Source organism: Sardina pilchardus, chromosome 14 (genome assembly GCF_963854185.1).
Source record: "Sardina pilchardus chromosome 14, fSarPil1.1, whole genome shotgun sequence".
Classification (NCBI taxonomy): Eukaryota; Metazoa; Chordata; class Actinopteri; order Clupeiformes; family Clupeidae; genus Sardina; species Sardina pilchardus.
The window spans coordinates 12509059-12523050 of record NC_085007.1 but is presented as its reverse complement, the minus strand read 5'-3'; the positions used below and the strand labels follow the sequence as shown (position 1 = coordinate 12523050).

General features: G+C 41.3%; 1 protein-coding gene and 1 long non-coding RNA gene across 2 annotated transcripts in view; one reads left to right on the top strand and one right to left on the bottom strand.

Annotated features, from left to right (window-relative positions):
- Positions 1-13992, top strand: part of LOC134100458 (uncharacterized) — a 77147-nt gene that overhangs the window by 55647 nt on the left and 7508 nt on the right. The gene's annotated exons all lie outside the window — the stretch shown is intronic.
- Positions 2069-12796, bottom strand: LOC134100452 (myosin heavy chain, fast skeletal muscle-like). The gene is made up of 38 exons (XM_062553649.1): positions 12588-12796; positions 12342-12480; positions 11589-11745; positions 11478-11505; positions 11220-11337; positions 11036-11134; positions 10646-10709; positions 10453-10551; positions 10270-10373; positions 10052-10190; positions 9492-9610; positions 9186-9335; positions 8913-9083; positions 8524-8824; positions 8343-8413; positions 8166-8253; positions 7964-8081; positions 7741-7864; positions 7505-7641; positions 7102-7357; positions 6748-6990; positions 6471-6647; positions 6241-6386; positions 6046-6136; positions 5571-5960; positions 5227-5472; positions 4922-5118; positions 4623-4806; positions 4370-4535; positions 4128-4252; positions 3730-4038; positions 3389-3592; positions 3168-3293; positions 2903-3073; positions 2698-2802; positions 2526-2621; positions 2271-2402; positions 2069-2176 (listed from the first exon to the last, which is right to left on the bottom strand). Exons 1-38 carry the CDS (start codon positions 12794-12796, stop codon positions 2156-2158), a joined length of 5820 nt encoding a protein of 1939 aa, XP_062409633.1. The 3' UTR covers positions 2069-2155.

Below are 13992 nucleotides of genomic sequence, written 5' to 3'. Positions count from 1 at the left end.
TCATCGTTGTAAATAATCTCTTGTCATAGGATGTGAGAGGAATGTCTTAGAAACAATGTAGGTATAACGCAGGCATAACACTTAATGAAAAACCTGAATTCTTGCTTTTTTTTAAATCGCTGCTAGTTGCAATGTGGAACCAACCATGTTTTCAACGTGGAAATAGCTCTTGTCATAGGGGGGAATCCATGTCTTACAAAGAAATGCAGGTGTAAGGTAGGGTTACACTTAGTAAACCCCAATTGTTGTGTTATTGAAAAACGCTACTAGTTGCAAACAACCAGTCGTGGCTTCAAAGTTAAATTACCGGGTCGCAGTTCAACCTTCAGCGCTGTCAACTAATGTCAACCAATGTCAACGTTGATTCAACGTGTGCATGCTAGCTGGGTAGCCACTCTAAAGCGCTCAAACCGTCTTATCCACTTTTCCCAGTCATGTGGTTTCGAAAAGTCGAAGGATTCTGGACGGGATTATTGAGAACGTTGCTGCTGCTTTAGCAGAAGCCTGTGGAGGGGCGTTCGGTTCCTGCCCATGCGGCTCGGCAGCTTGCTGTCCTCGTTGCAACATGCTGGCTAAGTCTGCTTGGCTTGAGCTTCTCCACCGAAATTTATGCTTTCTTCTCATAAAATGTCCCTATCTTTTCACTCAGTCACCACTTCTGACACCATGTCGTGTTGGGTTCTTGTATATAACCAATAAAGATGCAGCCGGGGAAACTCATGTCTGTCTATCTCCCAGTGCATCGAGATCTCCCTCTGCTGCCCCCTAGCGCACAGGCAAGCTGAACATAGTACATCGATCACACCACAAGGATAGGCAGCACAAATACAAAGTGGCTACGGGACCGGCCTTAAGAAAGTACTTGGATAGTCCATAGCCCCGCTCCGGCAAGGATGCGTTATAAGACTGAACGTACGTATCCATAAGTGTCCACAATAATCCAGTTAGCTCGCCGTGACCACACGCTCGCAGAGTCCACAGTTGGCTAATCCCCAGATAGCTTTGTAGGGTCCACAGGTAATCCACAGTTAGCTCGTAGAGTCCACACTCCACAGGTAATCCAGTTAGCTCGTAGAGTCCACTGGTAGGCTAATTCACAGTTTGCTCTTAGAGTCTCCACAAGTAGCTCAAAGTCCACTGTCGCCGAACGCTCCGGCTGGTTGAGTCGTGTGTGCCTGTGTGTGTGTGTGTGTGTGTGTGTGTGTGTGTGTGTGAGAGAGAGTGTGCCTGCATGTATGTGTGTGTGCGTGTGTGTGATCTGATATTGGAGTGACAGTGACAGCAGTGAACATAGTGAACATATAGCCTACACATAGAGACACATAAAACACACACACAAGCAGACAAACAAGCAGACACACACACACACACTCACAGACAGAGAAGCATACACAAAAGCAAGCGCACACATGCACACACTTTGCGGTACATCTAGTTCATGATATATTTCAACATTATTTACATTTTATTAAAATAAACGTTTTAAAAGCACATTTAGCCACAGTAATTAATCTTCCTATTAATCTTGCTTTTCAGATTACTGTAGACCTACATGAATTCCCTTCTGACATCATCATTAGGCCACCCTATTAATGTGGATAATTTCTACAAAAGTTATCTTTGCTAAATCACCTGGGTACGATGCAACTTTAGCTCATGAACAACCCTGTCCTGCCCTGGCTTGTAGAAGGCTGTGAAGGTCTTGTCTATCTGTTAAAAACAGACGTGCATCTGTCTTTTAATTATTCCACCTTAAGTCCTTTATGTTTTCTTGTTAATTAGTCTTTATTGTTAAATGACTTTACCTTGATTGATGATTTCTTTTTGTGTTTTATTATTCTTTTTTCATTACTTTTTGCCCACCTATGCTTACATCTTAAAGGGGCAATTGCTCTGTCGCTAGTTTGGAGTTTAACAAAGTTTTAAACGTGAACGTTTGAGTTGGAAGTTGGAGCAATTACTCCATAGTGATTGTAAATGTAAATATGGAGATCAAAATATGACGCAAATTCTGATCACAATTAATTCTGATTCTGATTAAAAAGATTGTACTCATATATTCTGAAGAACATTTTATTATGTAGGACATACAGAATGGGCACAGTAATCAGAATATTAATCCAAATGAGTGACTGGTCAGAAGACTTCACAGGATTTACTCTGCAGCCTCCTTGCCCTAAGAAGAAGAAATAGAGGAAAGAAATGAAATTGAGTATAAACATACGGTATGATGGCTTATGATAAATTGAGATATGGTACATTAGATTTACCTTCCCAGAGTCACGGCTCTTTGCTCTCAACTTGTTGACCTGGGATTCAGCAATGTCAGCACGTTCCTCAGCCTCCTCCAGCTCATGCTGAACCTTCCTGAACTTGGACAGGTGGGAGTTGGCTTGCTCCTCCTAATAATGCGCAAATATGTTTGATGAGTACAGAGGCTTTAGTTCTAAAGCAAACCTATCATTATTTATTAATATCAAAAGCAAAATATTTGGCCATGTAGGCCAGTATAAGAGACTGCTTACAGCTTCCTCAGCCTGCCTCTTGTAGGCTTTGACCTTCAGCTGCAGCTTGTCAACCAGGTCCTGCAGTCTGGTGACATTTTTCTTGTCCTCCTCAGTCTAGAAAGAAAAACAATCCGTCAATCATTGTACTCAAGTTGAATGTATTTCAATAGTAGTTAAAGAAAGTTTGTACCTGGTAGGTGAGTTCCTTCACCCTCCTCTCGTATTTACGGACTCCCTTGACAGCATCAACACCACGCCGTTGTTCATTTTCAACCTCACCCTCCAGCTCACGAACCTTCACATCAGCAACATTTTCATTTCAAACGAAGTCTTCACTTTATTCACTAAATTCTATACAACAACAATTTTCATCACACCCAACTTTAGCCACTCACCCTTGACTCCAGTTTCTGGAGTTGTTTCTTGCCACCCTTCATGGCAAGATTCTCAGCCTCATCCAGGCGGTGCTGCAGATCCTTCACAGTGACCTCCAGGTTCTTCTTCATCCTCTCCAGATGAGAACTGGTGTCCTGCTCCTTCTTCAGCTCCTCTGCCATCATGGCAGCCTGAATGGAAGAATGATTGTTTAAGGATATGTTCTCATATGTTCACATATTTGATACATTAGAGATTAATTAAGAGACAAATGTCACTGCTTACATCAGTGATGGCTTTCTTGGCCTTGTCCTCAGCATTTCTAGCCTCCTGGACGATGTCATCAACCTCACTTTGGACTTGAACCAAGTCGCCCTCAAGCTTCTTCTTGGTGTTAATCAGACTTGTGTTCTATAATTAAGAAATAATTTGTTGAATGTAAAATTCTGAACAATCATTTGAAAGTATGATGGATTATTTTATGTGAGGTAAAGATTTATCTCCACCTGAGAGTGCAGGAGGCCAACACGCTCACTGGCATCAACCAGCTCCTGTTCAGCCACTTTGCGGCCTCTCTCTGTCTGCTCCAGGGCAGCTCTGAGCTCCTCAATCTCAGCCACCATCAGCGTGTTTCTGCGCTCCACCATGGCAACCTGCTCCTTCCCATCTTCCTGTCCTCTTACAGCATCATCAAGGTGCAGTTGGGCATCCTAATAGAAAAACATGGAATGACAAGAGATGTCATGCTACCAATAGACAGTTGGATTTTTTATGGAGATACTTGAATAGTGATGGCGGTTAGAATAGATCCCATAGTACCTTTACACTACATTTTTCTCTAACTGACCTTGAGTTGACCCTGCACATTTCTCAGTTGTTTCTGGGACTCAGCAGCTTGGCGGTTAGCATGGCTCAGCTGAATCTCCATCTCATTGAGGTCTCCCTCCATCTTCTTCTTGATTCTCAGGGCATCATTCCTGCTCCTGACCTCAGAGTCCAGAGTGCTCTGCATGGTTTCAGTCACCCTCTGGGCGTTCCTCTTGATCTGTTCCATCTCCTCATCCTTCTCTGCAAGCTTCCTGTCAACCTCACCCTTGATCTGGTTGAGTTCAAGTTGGACACGAAGAATCTTGGACTCCTCATGCTCAAGAGTTCCCTAAACAAAGAAAATAATGAATTTAAAACAGAAAACAACATCACCAATTCAGTTTTTCATTGTGTAGCAGAGCTCGTCTCAATTTCTACCTCCGCCTCCTCCAGGGCTGTCTGGATTTCAGACTTTTCAGTTTCTACAGTCTTCTTGGCCTTCTCCAGCTCATGGATGCTCTTTCCAGTCTCACCAAGCTGCTCAGTCAGGTCGGAGATCTCCTCTGCAAATATGGATATTGCAGGACATTACAGTATAAACAATATTATATATATATTATATATATATTTTTAAAATATATTTTTGATTGGGATATGGATTTTGGGTTTATTTGACTCACGTTGCAAATTCTTGTTCTCCCTCTTCAAGGTCTCCAGGTGGTCAAGAGACTCCTCATAGGAGTTCTTCATCTTGAACAGCTCAGTGCTGAGAGTACGAGCCTCTTTTTGAGCACCCTCCAACTCTGCCTGACCCTCCTCGAACTTCTGCTTCCATTCTGCCAGGACCTTTTAGACACAGTTTTTGTTGTGAGGCTTGTACTTACTAAGCTTTTACCTACATTTCACATGTGAATAATGTTGCGGAGATAATACCTTGTCAAAGTTTCTTTGCTTCTTGTCAAGGTTAGCAGCAAGACCATTGGCTCTCTCCACATCAATCATGAGGTCCTCAACCTCACCCTGGAGTCTCTGCTTGGTCTTATCCAGAGAAGCACATTTGGAGTTGATAGCCTCAATTTGCTCCTCAGCCTCCTGCAGACGCTGGGCAAGCTTTTTTCTGAAAATAGCAACAGACTTATGTCAGAAGAACATAATGGGTTTTCTTCAAGATAAAGTAACAACATGGACAACATCAACATCAAAATGGACTTTTTAGCATCTGTAGCACATACTTGGACTCCTCAAGCTCCTCAGTGCGCTGGATGGCATCAGTTTCATACTTGGTCCTCCACTGAGCAACCTCGCTGTTGGCCTTGGACATGCCACGCTGCAGCTCAGCCTTTGCTTCCTGCTCTTCCTCAAACTGCTCCCTCAGGAGGTCGCAGTCATGGCGTGCAGACTGAACAGCATGGGCCAGGGCATTCTTGGCCTATTTGTTGGTGAGGGTGAAGGTGTTAAAGCCTTTTACATATTGTTATCTACAGTATGTAATCCGATTTCTTTTGTTCATGCATAGGTGACCTGCATAGGTGCGTACCTTTACTTCCTCTTCAGTCAGTCTCTTCAGCTCCTCAATTTGCTGAGTGAAGGCCTGCTTGCTCCTGGTCAGCTGAGACACAAGAGCATCTTTCTCCTCCACCTGGCGGCCAAGCTCACCATTTTCAGTCTGAAGTCTTGCTCTCTGAGCACTGAGGTCATTGACCTGACGGGCACCCTCATCACTCTTGGACTTGGTTTCACTGAGCTGGTCCTCTAGGGTGCGGCACATCTTCTCCAGATTTCCCTGTTTATGAAAATGTCCATTCGTAGTTTAAATATATTCAAATCATTGTATAATTTGGTTTGTTTAAAAGATAACATGAGGGTTAACATTTTACCAACCTTAGCTTTAGCAACAGCCTCCATGTTACTGGCGAGATCATCAATTTCCATCTTGTATTCACTCTTCTCTTTCTCAAGCTTCTGCTTGACACGCTGGAGGTTGTCGATCTGCTCTCCCAGCTCAGCGACGCTGTCAGCCTGCTTCTTGCGGAGAGCTGCAGCAGTGGCTTCATGCTGCAGGGTGGACTCCTCAAGGTCACGTCGCAGCTTCTGGAACTCAGCCTCACGCTTTTTGTTCATCTCAATCTGAGCAGCAGTGGCACCACCAGCTTCCTCAAGCCTTTCACTAATCTCTTCAAGTTCCCTAGAGAGATCAGCTCTCTGCTTCTCAACCTTGGCACGAGCTGCACGCTCGGCCTCAATCTCTTCCTCCAGTTCCTCAATGCGGGCCTATTGGGGAAAAGTGTATTGGTAAGACAGACTGCAAAAAACTGCAAAAAAGCTCAAATTTTTATTTAGCTGAGAATAATTAAACCTGAAGCTCCTTGATCTTCTTCTGTAGCTGAGCACCCAATGATTGTTCATCCTCAATCTTGCTAAGAAGTTGGCTTGTTTCAAACTCCTTTCTGTGTCACAGTAAAATACAAGAATTGTCAGTGAATGCTTACAGAAGTGTTTAGTAGTATCGCGATTAAAAGGTTGCTCAGTGTTGCTCAGAGTCCTGCATTACTTCTTTATCTTCTCCTCAGACTGCTGCTTGTCATTCTCCAGATCCATGATGTTCTCCTGGGCCAGCTTCAGATCACCCTCAAGCTTTCTCTTGGCTCTCTCAAGGTCCATACGGAGCTTCTTTTCTTGCTCCAGGGAACCCTCAAGCTGCCAATTTGAAATTTGAGGTGAGTGTGTGGGATATGGCATGAAATGTGGATTTTTGTTTGTGGACTCTTATTAAGAACTTACATCATCGACTTGCTGTTCAAGCTTAGTCTTGGATTTCGTCAGAGTATTGACTTTGTCTTCCTCTGCTTGAAGATCATCAAGAGTCTGCTGGTGGGCCTCTTGTAGGGCCTTCTTCTCCTTAGTTAGCTTAGCAATGGACTCATCCTGAGAGGCCATCTCTTCAGTTAGGTTCTTGACCTGCATATAGATAGTTTTGCATCAGTAAACACTAGTGTAACTTCGATATTTTATTTTAGATTTTTCGACACACTAGAATCTGTCCTTTAGAAATCCAAACCTTGTTCTCGGTGGCATGTTTCTCCTTCTCCACTTTGGCCAAAGTCAGCTCCAGATCATCAATATCCTTTTTGAGCTCAGAGCACTCATCCTCCAGTTTCCTCCTCTTGGCAGTCAGCTCAGCATTGATTTCCTCTTCATCCTCCAGTCTCTCAGTTGTCTCTTTGAGCTTGGCCTCAAGTTGGATCTTGCTTTTGATAAGACCCTCACACCTTTCCTCAGCATCATTGAGACCCTCGTTTCCCTATTGTAAATACAAGATAAAAACAGTGAATTTGTATTGAAAACATAATGCTGAGACTGGGGAGTGGTATGTTATGATTGTGAATATTGAAATGGGACAATATACACTTACAGATGACACTTGCAGCGCCAGGTCATTCCTCTCTTGCACCAGAGAAACCATCTTCTCCTCCAGCTCCTTCTTCCTCGCCGCTACCTTTCCATAGTCCACCTGGAGTTTCTCATAGTTCTCCTTCAGGCTGGCCAGCTCCTTTTCAGTTTCAGCACTCTTCAGCAAAGGCTTGATCTTGTAGTAAACCTTCATCCATGGCCAAGTCTTGACATTCATGAATGAGCGGATATTGTACTGGACGGTGTAGATAGCCTCCCTACACAAGAGAAGTGGTGAAATGTATCTTTAAACCTTTTATATACTATGGGTAGTAAGTGTAATAAGACTATACAAGTTATATTATTCATAACATATCAATCTTTCAGACTTCTGAGTCTTTGTAACAATAAAAAAGAGAAAGTACCTCCTTTCCATCATCTTCACAAACTCCCTCCTCATCAGGTATGCACGACAGAGAGCCTGAGTCATTGTGACCAGGGAAGCCAGTTTCTCATCTCGCAGCTCCTCAAGGGTACCCAGCAGACCAGCTTTGAAGAACACCTGAGAGATAAAGGATAAACTATAAGCATATATTTCTCACAGAAAAACCTTAGCTCTTGTTTGTAGTCATGGTAAGCAGATAAAATAAAACCCCTCTACCTTTGTGTGCCCAAACTTGTACTGGGTGTGATCAACATCAATGGATCCCAAGAGCTTCTCAGAAGCCTTCTTGTTATCAATGAATTGACCGTCAGGGATCACACTGGCATTCAGCACTTTGTATCTAGACAGAATAAATACAGGTACATATACATTATTACTTTTCTCCTCTCTAAATGTAGTATTGAACATGTGTAATACATTATTTGCTTTCGCGGTTCACCTCTGCTTGAAGTCAGCATATATGATTCTGCTTGGGAAACCCTTTCTGCAGATTCTGATACCCTCAAGCACACCATTGCACCTGAGCTGGTGGATGACCAGGAAGTTCTGCATAAGACCTGTTAAAATAGAATGGTGTGTATTTTCAAGGAAAATATCAGGTTTAGAACAATATATTGTATAATTTCAGCCAAGCTCTCTACCTGGTTTCTTAATTTCATTTGGAATCAGACAACGCACAAAGTGGGGATGGGTGCTCCTCAAGTTGGTCATCAGTTTGCCCAAGTTCTCCTGTAGAGATAAGAATGAGGTGCAATCATACACTCAACTCTCCTTCAACTCTCAACTCTCCTCATGTGTGTTATTGATGTAATGCATACCCTGAACTGTGATGACACAGTCTGCATGGAGCCACCCTTCTTCTTACCACCCTTCTTAGCGCCACCAGCCTCTGTTGACATACAGACAAGTGAAAAATTCCACAGTTGAGTTAAATGCACTGAAAGTTTATAGACTGGATATTCCTATATTAGCTTTTATACTTTATATAGCTTTTGTTACCCTCAACGACAGGTGGGTACAAGACAGGCAGGAGTTTCACTCCCGACTTCTGGTACAGCTGAATAACAGAATCGTTCAGTGGATCCTTGTTCTTGTCCAGCCAGCCACCGACATTGTAGTCCACAGTGCCGGCATAGTGCACCAGAGAGAAGTGGGCCTCAGCACAGCCTTTTTTGGGCCTCGGCTTCTCAAAGGCCCTATTCTTGCCAAGATGCTGGTCATACAGCTTGTTCTTGAAAGTGGTGTCAGAGGCCTTGGGGAACATGCACTCCTCTTCAAGGATGGCAAAGATTCCCATTGGCTGTTGGAAAATGAGCTTAGTTTTAAAAGTAGGAATTATAAAACGACACAAATCTAGTGCTTGACTCATTTGATTCATTGAAACTGACCTTCTCAATGAGTTCAATGCAAGCAGCCAAGTCCATGCCAAAGTCAATGAACTCCCATTCAATGCCCTCTTTCTTGTACTCCTCTTGCTCCAGAACGAACATGTGGTGGTTGAAGAACTGTTGCAGTTTCTCATTGGTGAAGTTGATGCACAGCTGTTCCATGCTGTTGAACTATGTAGGAGAAATGTCATACATAATTGGAGAATATTACAACATGAGTCACTAGAAATAAATAGTTGGTGAACAACTATTGAATTGGTGAATAACACTCACATCGAAAATCTCAAAGCCAGCAATATCCAGCACACCGATAAAGAACTGGCTTGACTGTTTAGTGTCTAACATCTGGTTGATACGGATGACCATCCACAAGAACATCCTCTCATAGATGGACTTGGACAAGGCCGAAACTGAGTTATTGACCTGAAACAGAATATTCAAACAACGGTCATGCTATATTCAAACCTAAAACTAAAATGCTTATATGATAAAAACAGGTAATTTCACTATCAGCAATTCTGTCCAAACTCTGCCAAGTGGTTTGTGATCTTGTGAAGCTCGTAGTGACTAGAATAATACCTGTGGCACAGTCTGACCCTTGGTGACAAACTCATTTCCAACTTTCACTCTTGGGTAGCACAAAGCTTTCAGCATGTCAGCGGAGTTCAGGCCCAGAAGGTAAGCGACTTTGTCAGCATCTAAAAAAAAAGTGCCAAAGTGTAGCATTTTGACATTTGTAGCAACCAATTTCATACTCCACACTCCAAACAAATTTGGGACAACTTATGGAACAAGTTTGTTCACCTAAATCTCCTCTCCCTAAATCAGAACATTTGTCTTAGATAGACAAGTCTCACAAAAATAAAGGTATCAGAGTGACCATTGTTTTGTAAATGTTTGTCTTTAAATGAAGATTGATCTTTTCTTAATCCAGAAGGACATTTAGAATATGAATATACATGAATATCCATGTTGATAATCACATGGCGGTATTTCATTTTTGGGCATGGTGTACAGTAGCAGTGACAATGGTTCTGCTTGAGAATCAGTCAAAAATGAATGAGTGAATGGATAAATAAATAAGAGTAGAGTACCCTTTAGTTATTACTAGAAGTGACTGATCCATTAGTGTAACTTACCCTCAGTGCCATCAGGCTCAGCCTGCTCCTCACGCTGTTTTTGCCTGAATTTCATGTTGCCATGATGTAGCACAGCACCAGTCAGCTTGTAAATGGTCACTTTCTCCTCTCCGCTGAAACCCAGGATATCAATGGCATCCTGAAATGATAAATTGTTTGATTATTTTGGAGCTTTTTCAAGAAATCAAAGGGGGGAAATACTTATGTGGAAGACTTACATCTGTGGCATCCAGTTCCTCTTTGTCATCAATGCTGGCCACAGTAATCTGACCCTGACTGCACATTGGGAAGTCATAGGGGTTGGTTGTGATGAGGGACATTTCTGTAGGGGTCAAATTATATTATGAATTCAGAATGAGATGTATTGATTTTTGAATGTTGGTTGAAAATATTAACCTTACCTATGAGCTCAGGCTTGTGGTTGGTCATCATCTGGTAGAAGATGTGGTAGCCTCTCTCATCAGGAAGCTGGAATGTCACTCTAGACTTCTCCAGTAGATCTTGTTAAGCATGAAAGGATGCATTTTCATTTGATACATTTAAGGCAATATTTAAATATTTCTTTAAACAGATGAATTATTTCATTATACTTACAAGTCTCGATATCAGCCCTAGCCAGTTTCCCAGTTGTGCCAAAGTGAATTCTGATGAATTTACCCTGTTTGAGATTACATATTGAAATGACATGTATTTATTTAGCTGAAGCTGTTAACCAATGCAGGTTACAAGTTACAAATGAGGAAAATATTCAAGTATTACAAAAATATAAAAATATTCAGTAATAGACCTAAGAGTAAAAATGAATACTGACTTTACTGATACAAAAAGTAAAATATGATAGTGTAGAGTAGAAAGTAGAAAGCCAGAGAATGGTTAAAAAATATATACTAATAGATATAAGATAACGTTTTAGTGTGTTTTGTTAAAAGAAAAGCTCTAAGATGTTCATTCTGTCTAAAATCAACAAAAAGAGACTAAACTTACGAAACGTGAAGAGTTGTCATTCCTCACAGTCTTAGCATTACCATAAGACTCAAGCAGTGGGTTGGCAGCAATAATCTGGTCTTCAAGAGAGCCCTGCAAGTCCATAGATATATTGTTATTGAAGTTCATGTCTGGTGCTATATGATAATTAGCCTATAAATATGCAAGGGGCCCCTGCCTTAATTTTTCCCTGAGCTGCTGGAGCATCTGCTGCTCCCTTCTTCCCACTAGACACTGCAATTGTTGCAAAGTACTGGATGACACGCTTGGTGTTCACAGTCTTGCCAGCACCAGATTCTCCGCTGTATTGAACAGAAGATATGGCAATTTTCTCACAATTACAATTACAAAGTGTACCAGAAGAGTATACTGTATACGCTATGCAAAGTTTAGCCCTTTATTAAAACCTGTAAAAAGTTAAAAGGGATACTTTGACACTTACGTGATCAGGACAGACTGATTCTCCCTGTCTGTGGGGCAAAATAGAGATGTACATGAATGGATCAAATAGGTAATGTATTTTTCAGTGTTGGCTTTAAAATTGAAAGCATACCTTGGAGCATGAACTGATATGCGTTGTCAGAGACAGAGAAGATGTGGGGTGGGGCCTCTACGCGCTTCTTGCCTCTGTAGGCATTCACCACTTCTTGATCGTATACTGGGAGCCACTTGTAGGGGTTCACAGTGACACAGAAAAGCCCAGAGTAGGTCTAGATTATGGAGAAATAAAGAAGATTGGTTTCTAAGCTTTTCATTTTCATTTTTTTTTCATTGTTTTTTTTATGCATTCCTATTATTTTGGGGGGTCTAGCAGCGAAGCTGCAGAACCATATTGTTTTTGCTAGTATTCTTCCTATTATTATTATTATTATACTTCTGCTACAGAGTTTTATGGGCTGCCATAGCAGTCTATAATACAGTCTATGGCAGCCCATAAAACCATCTGGTAAAAAGTTGTGAAATTTGGTACACTGACTGGGAACATTCCCATGATTCATTGGACCAAGTTTCATGTCTGAACCTCGAGTGCTCTAGTGCCACCAATGTGTCAAACTTGGTACTACTGCACATCGATGCGCATTAATATTTGAACCGTATATTAGATCTTGAGGAAAGTGGTGTCATTTGGCCTTTAGAGGCACTGTAATAAAGGAAGTAAGCTGATATCTCAGCCATTCTTTGTCCAGTTGCCATGAAAGTTGCAATGCCATTTCTGTGATTGTACTGCAAGACCCCCCATTGCTGCTTGCAGCTATATTTTTCTTTTCTTTTCTTTTCTTAATTTGGTCAAAAGTGTAATGCTTACGTAGATCATCCATGCTGCATAACGCTCTTTGAGGTTATACAGGACAGAGGCTTCATTGAGATGGGTCATCATGGCCATGTCCTCAATTTTGTCGAACTTGGGAGGATTCATGGGGAAGACTTCATCTTCCTTCACTTCCCTTTCCTGAAACCAATGTAGAAAACAGCTTTAACAAAGAGATGTATGAAAGAATCTTTCTATGAAAATAACATTTGATCACCAGAGTAATTTTCACATCCTTTCTACAGTACCTCCTTGGTTTCAAGTATTTCAACAGTGGCTTTGCCACCTTCCTTCTTTTTGATTGTACCCTTGACGTACAAGTCCTCTTTGTCACAGACATAGCAAGCACTCTTTGCATCAAAGGGCTTGGTTTGGGCCTCAAGTCTCTCCTTCTCAGGCTTACGAAGGTAGATGGCAGCAGAGCCAAACGCGGCCATTTCACCGTCCCCCATGGTTGCAGGTTACTGCATTAATCATAAACGTTGAAGAGCAGACAGTTTCAACATAAAACACTTTAAATAATAATAATGTACAGACACAGTACTGCAAATAAAGTCCTTGGTAGTCATTAAGGGACAAAACATTGAAAAACAGTTGTTTGCCAGACCTCCATATATGGAGCTTATCAATGTACATCCAGTAGGGTACTCAAACTGTATAATTCATTCAAAAGTAAAATACAACTGTCATATGATACTGTATCTAAATAGTAATAGTAAATAGTAAATTATTGTCCTGAAATCTAATCCCATCCCCAATCATACTAGAACACATTGAATATTCACAAATATCCAAACTACTGAAGTGATTTATGAGCACATTAATTGACAATGATGGAACTTTTCCCAATTTTCCCATTTCCCTGTTGAAGGTTTTGTAGTAAGATATCACTGAATTATGGTGGCGAGTGGGGATGTCTAAACGTAAGCTTCCATTTTGAAGATATTTGGTGACATTAGAGGCCTAACAAGGCACATTATTTCTATACAAATAAGGTATTGGATGGAGCTACACCTTTGTCAACATTCATACCAATAATCAGTAATTGCCTTCCATGATATTTAGTTTACTTGAAGGCAATTAAGCTTGTATTAATTGTTTAGCTGTTCAGATCAATCAGATGTAGTACCTTACCTTTTCCTCCCAATACCAGATGAATTTTCCACAGTTGAGTATCTAAAAATGATAAAACATACAAAGAGAAGTATTTTAGTATATAAATGAATGTAATAATGTAAATACACGATTGTATCAGTTCATGCTTAGTTCCATGCTTTAGAGATGAAGAGATGCAGTCTGTCATGAGACCTTCTCTACAGGACCCACCTCCTGCCAGTCTATGAAAGCACGGATTGACTTACTGTGCACTGGAACCCCCTGGTCTCTCTTGCAGCCCTCTAATACTCCCAGCAGGTCCTTATATTGGCGGTATTCTGTCAACTAAGCAGAGCTCTAATAAGGAAAGATGTGTTTGATTTATGTGTTTGGATCTATTTAAACATCACCTCAACCTGTCACACGACCATAAAAAGCTTACCTCAAAGTGAGGGCCATAATTAATATATGTTGTACCATTTTTGTCAATCAATTTGTGAAATTATTTTGTGTGCATTTCAAACAATTGATTAATGGAATATATTAGGAAATA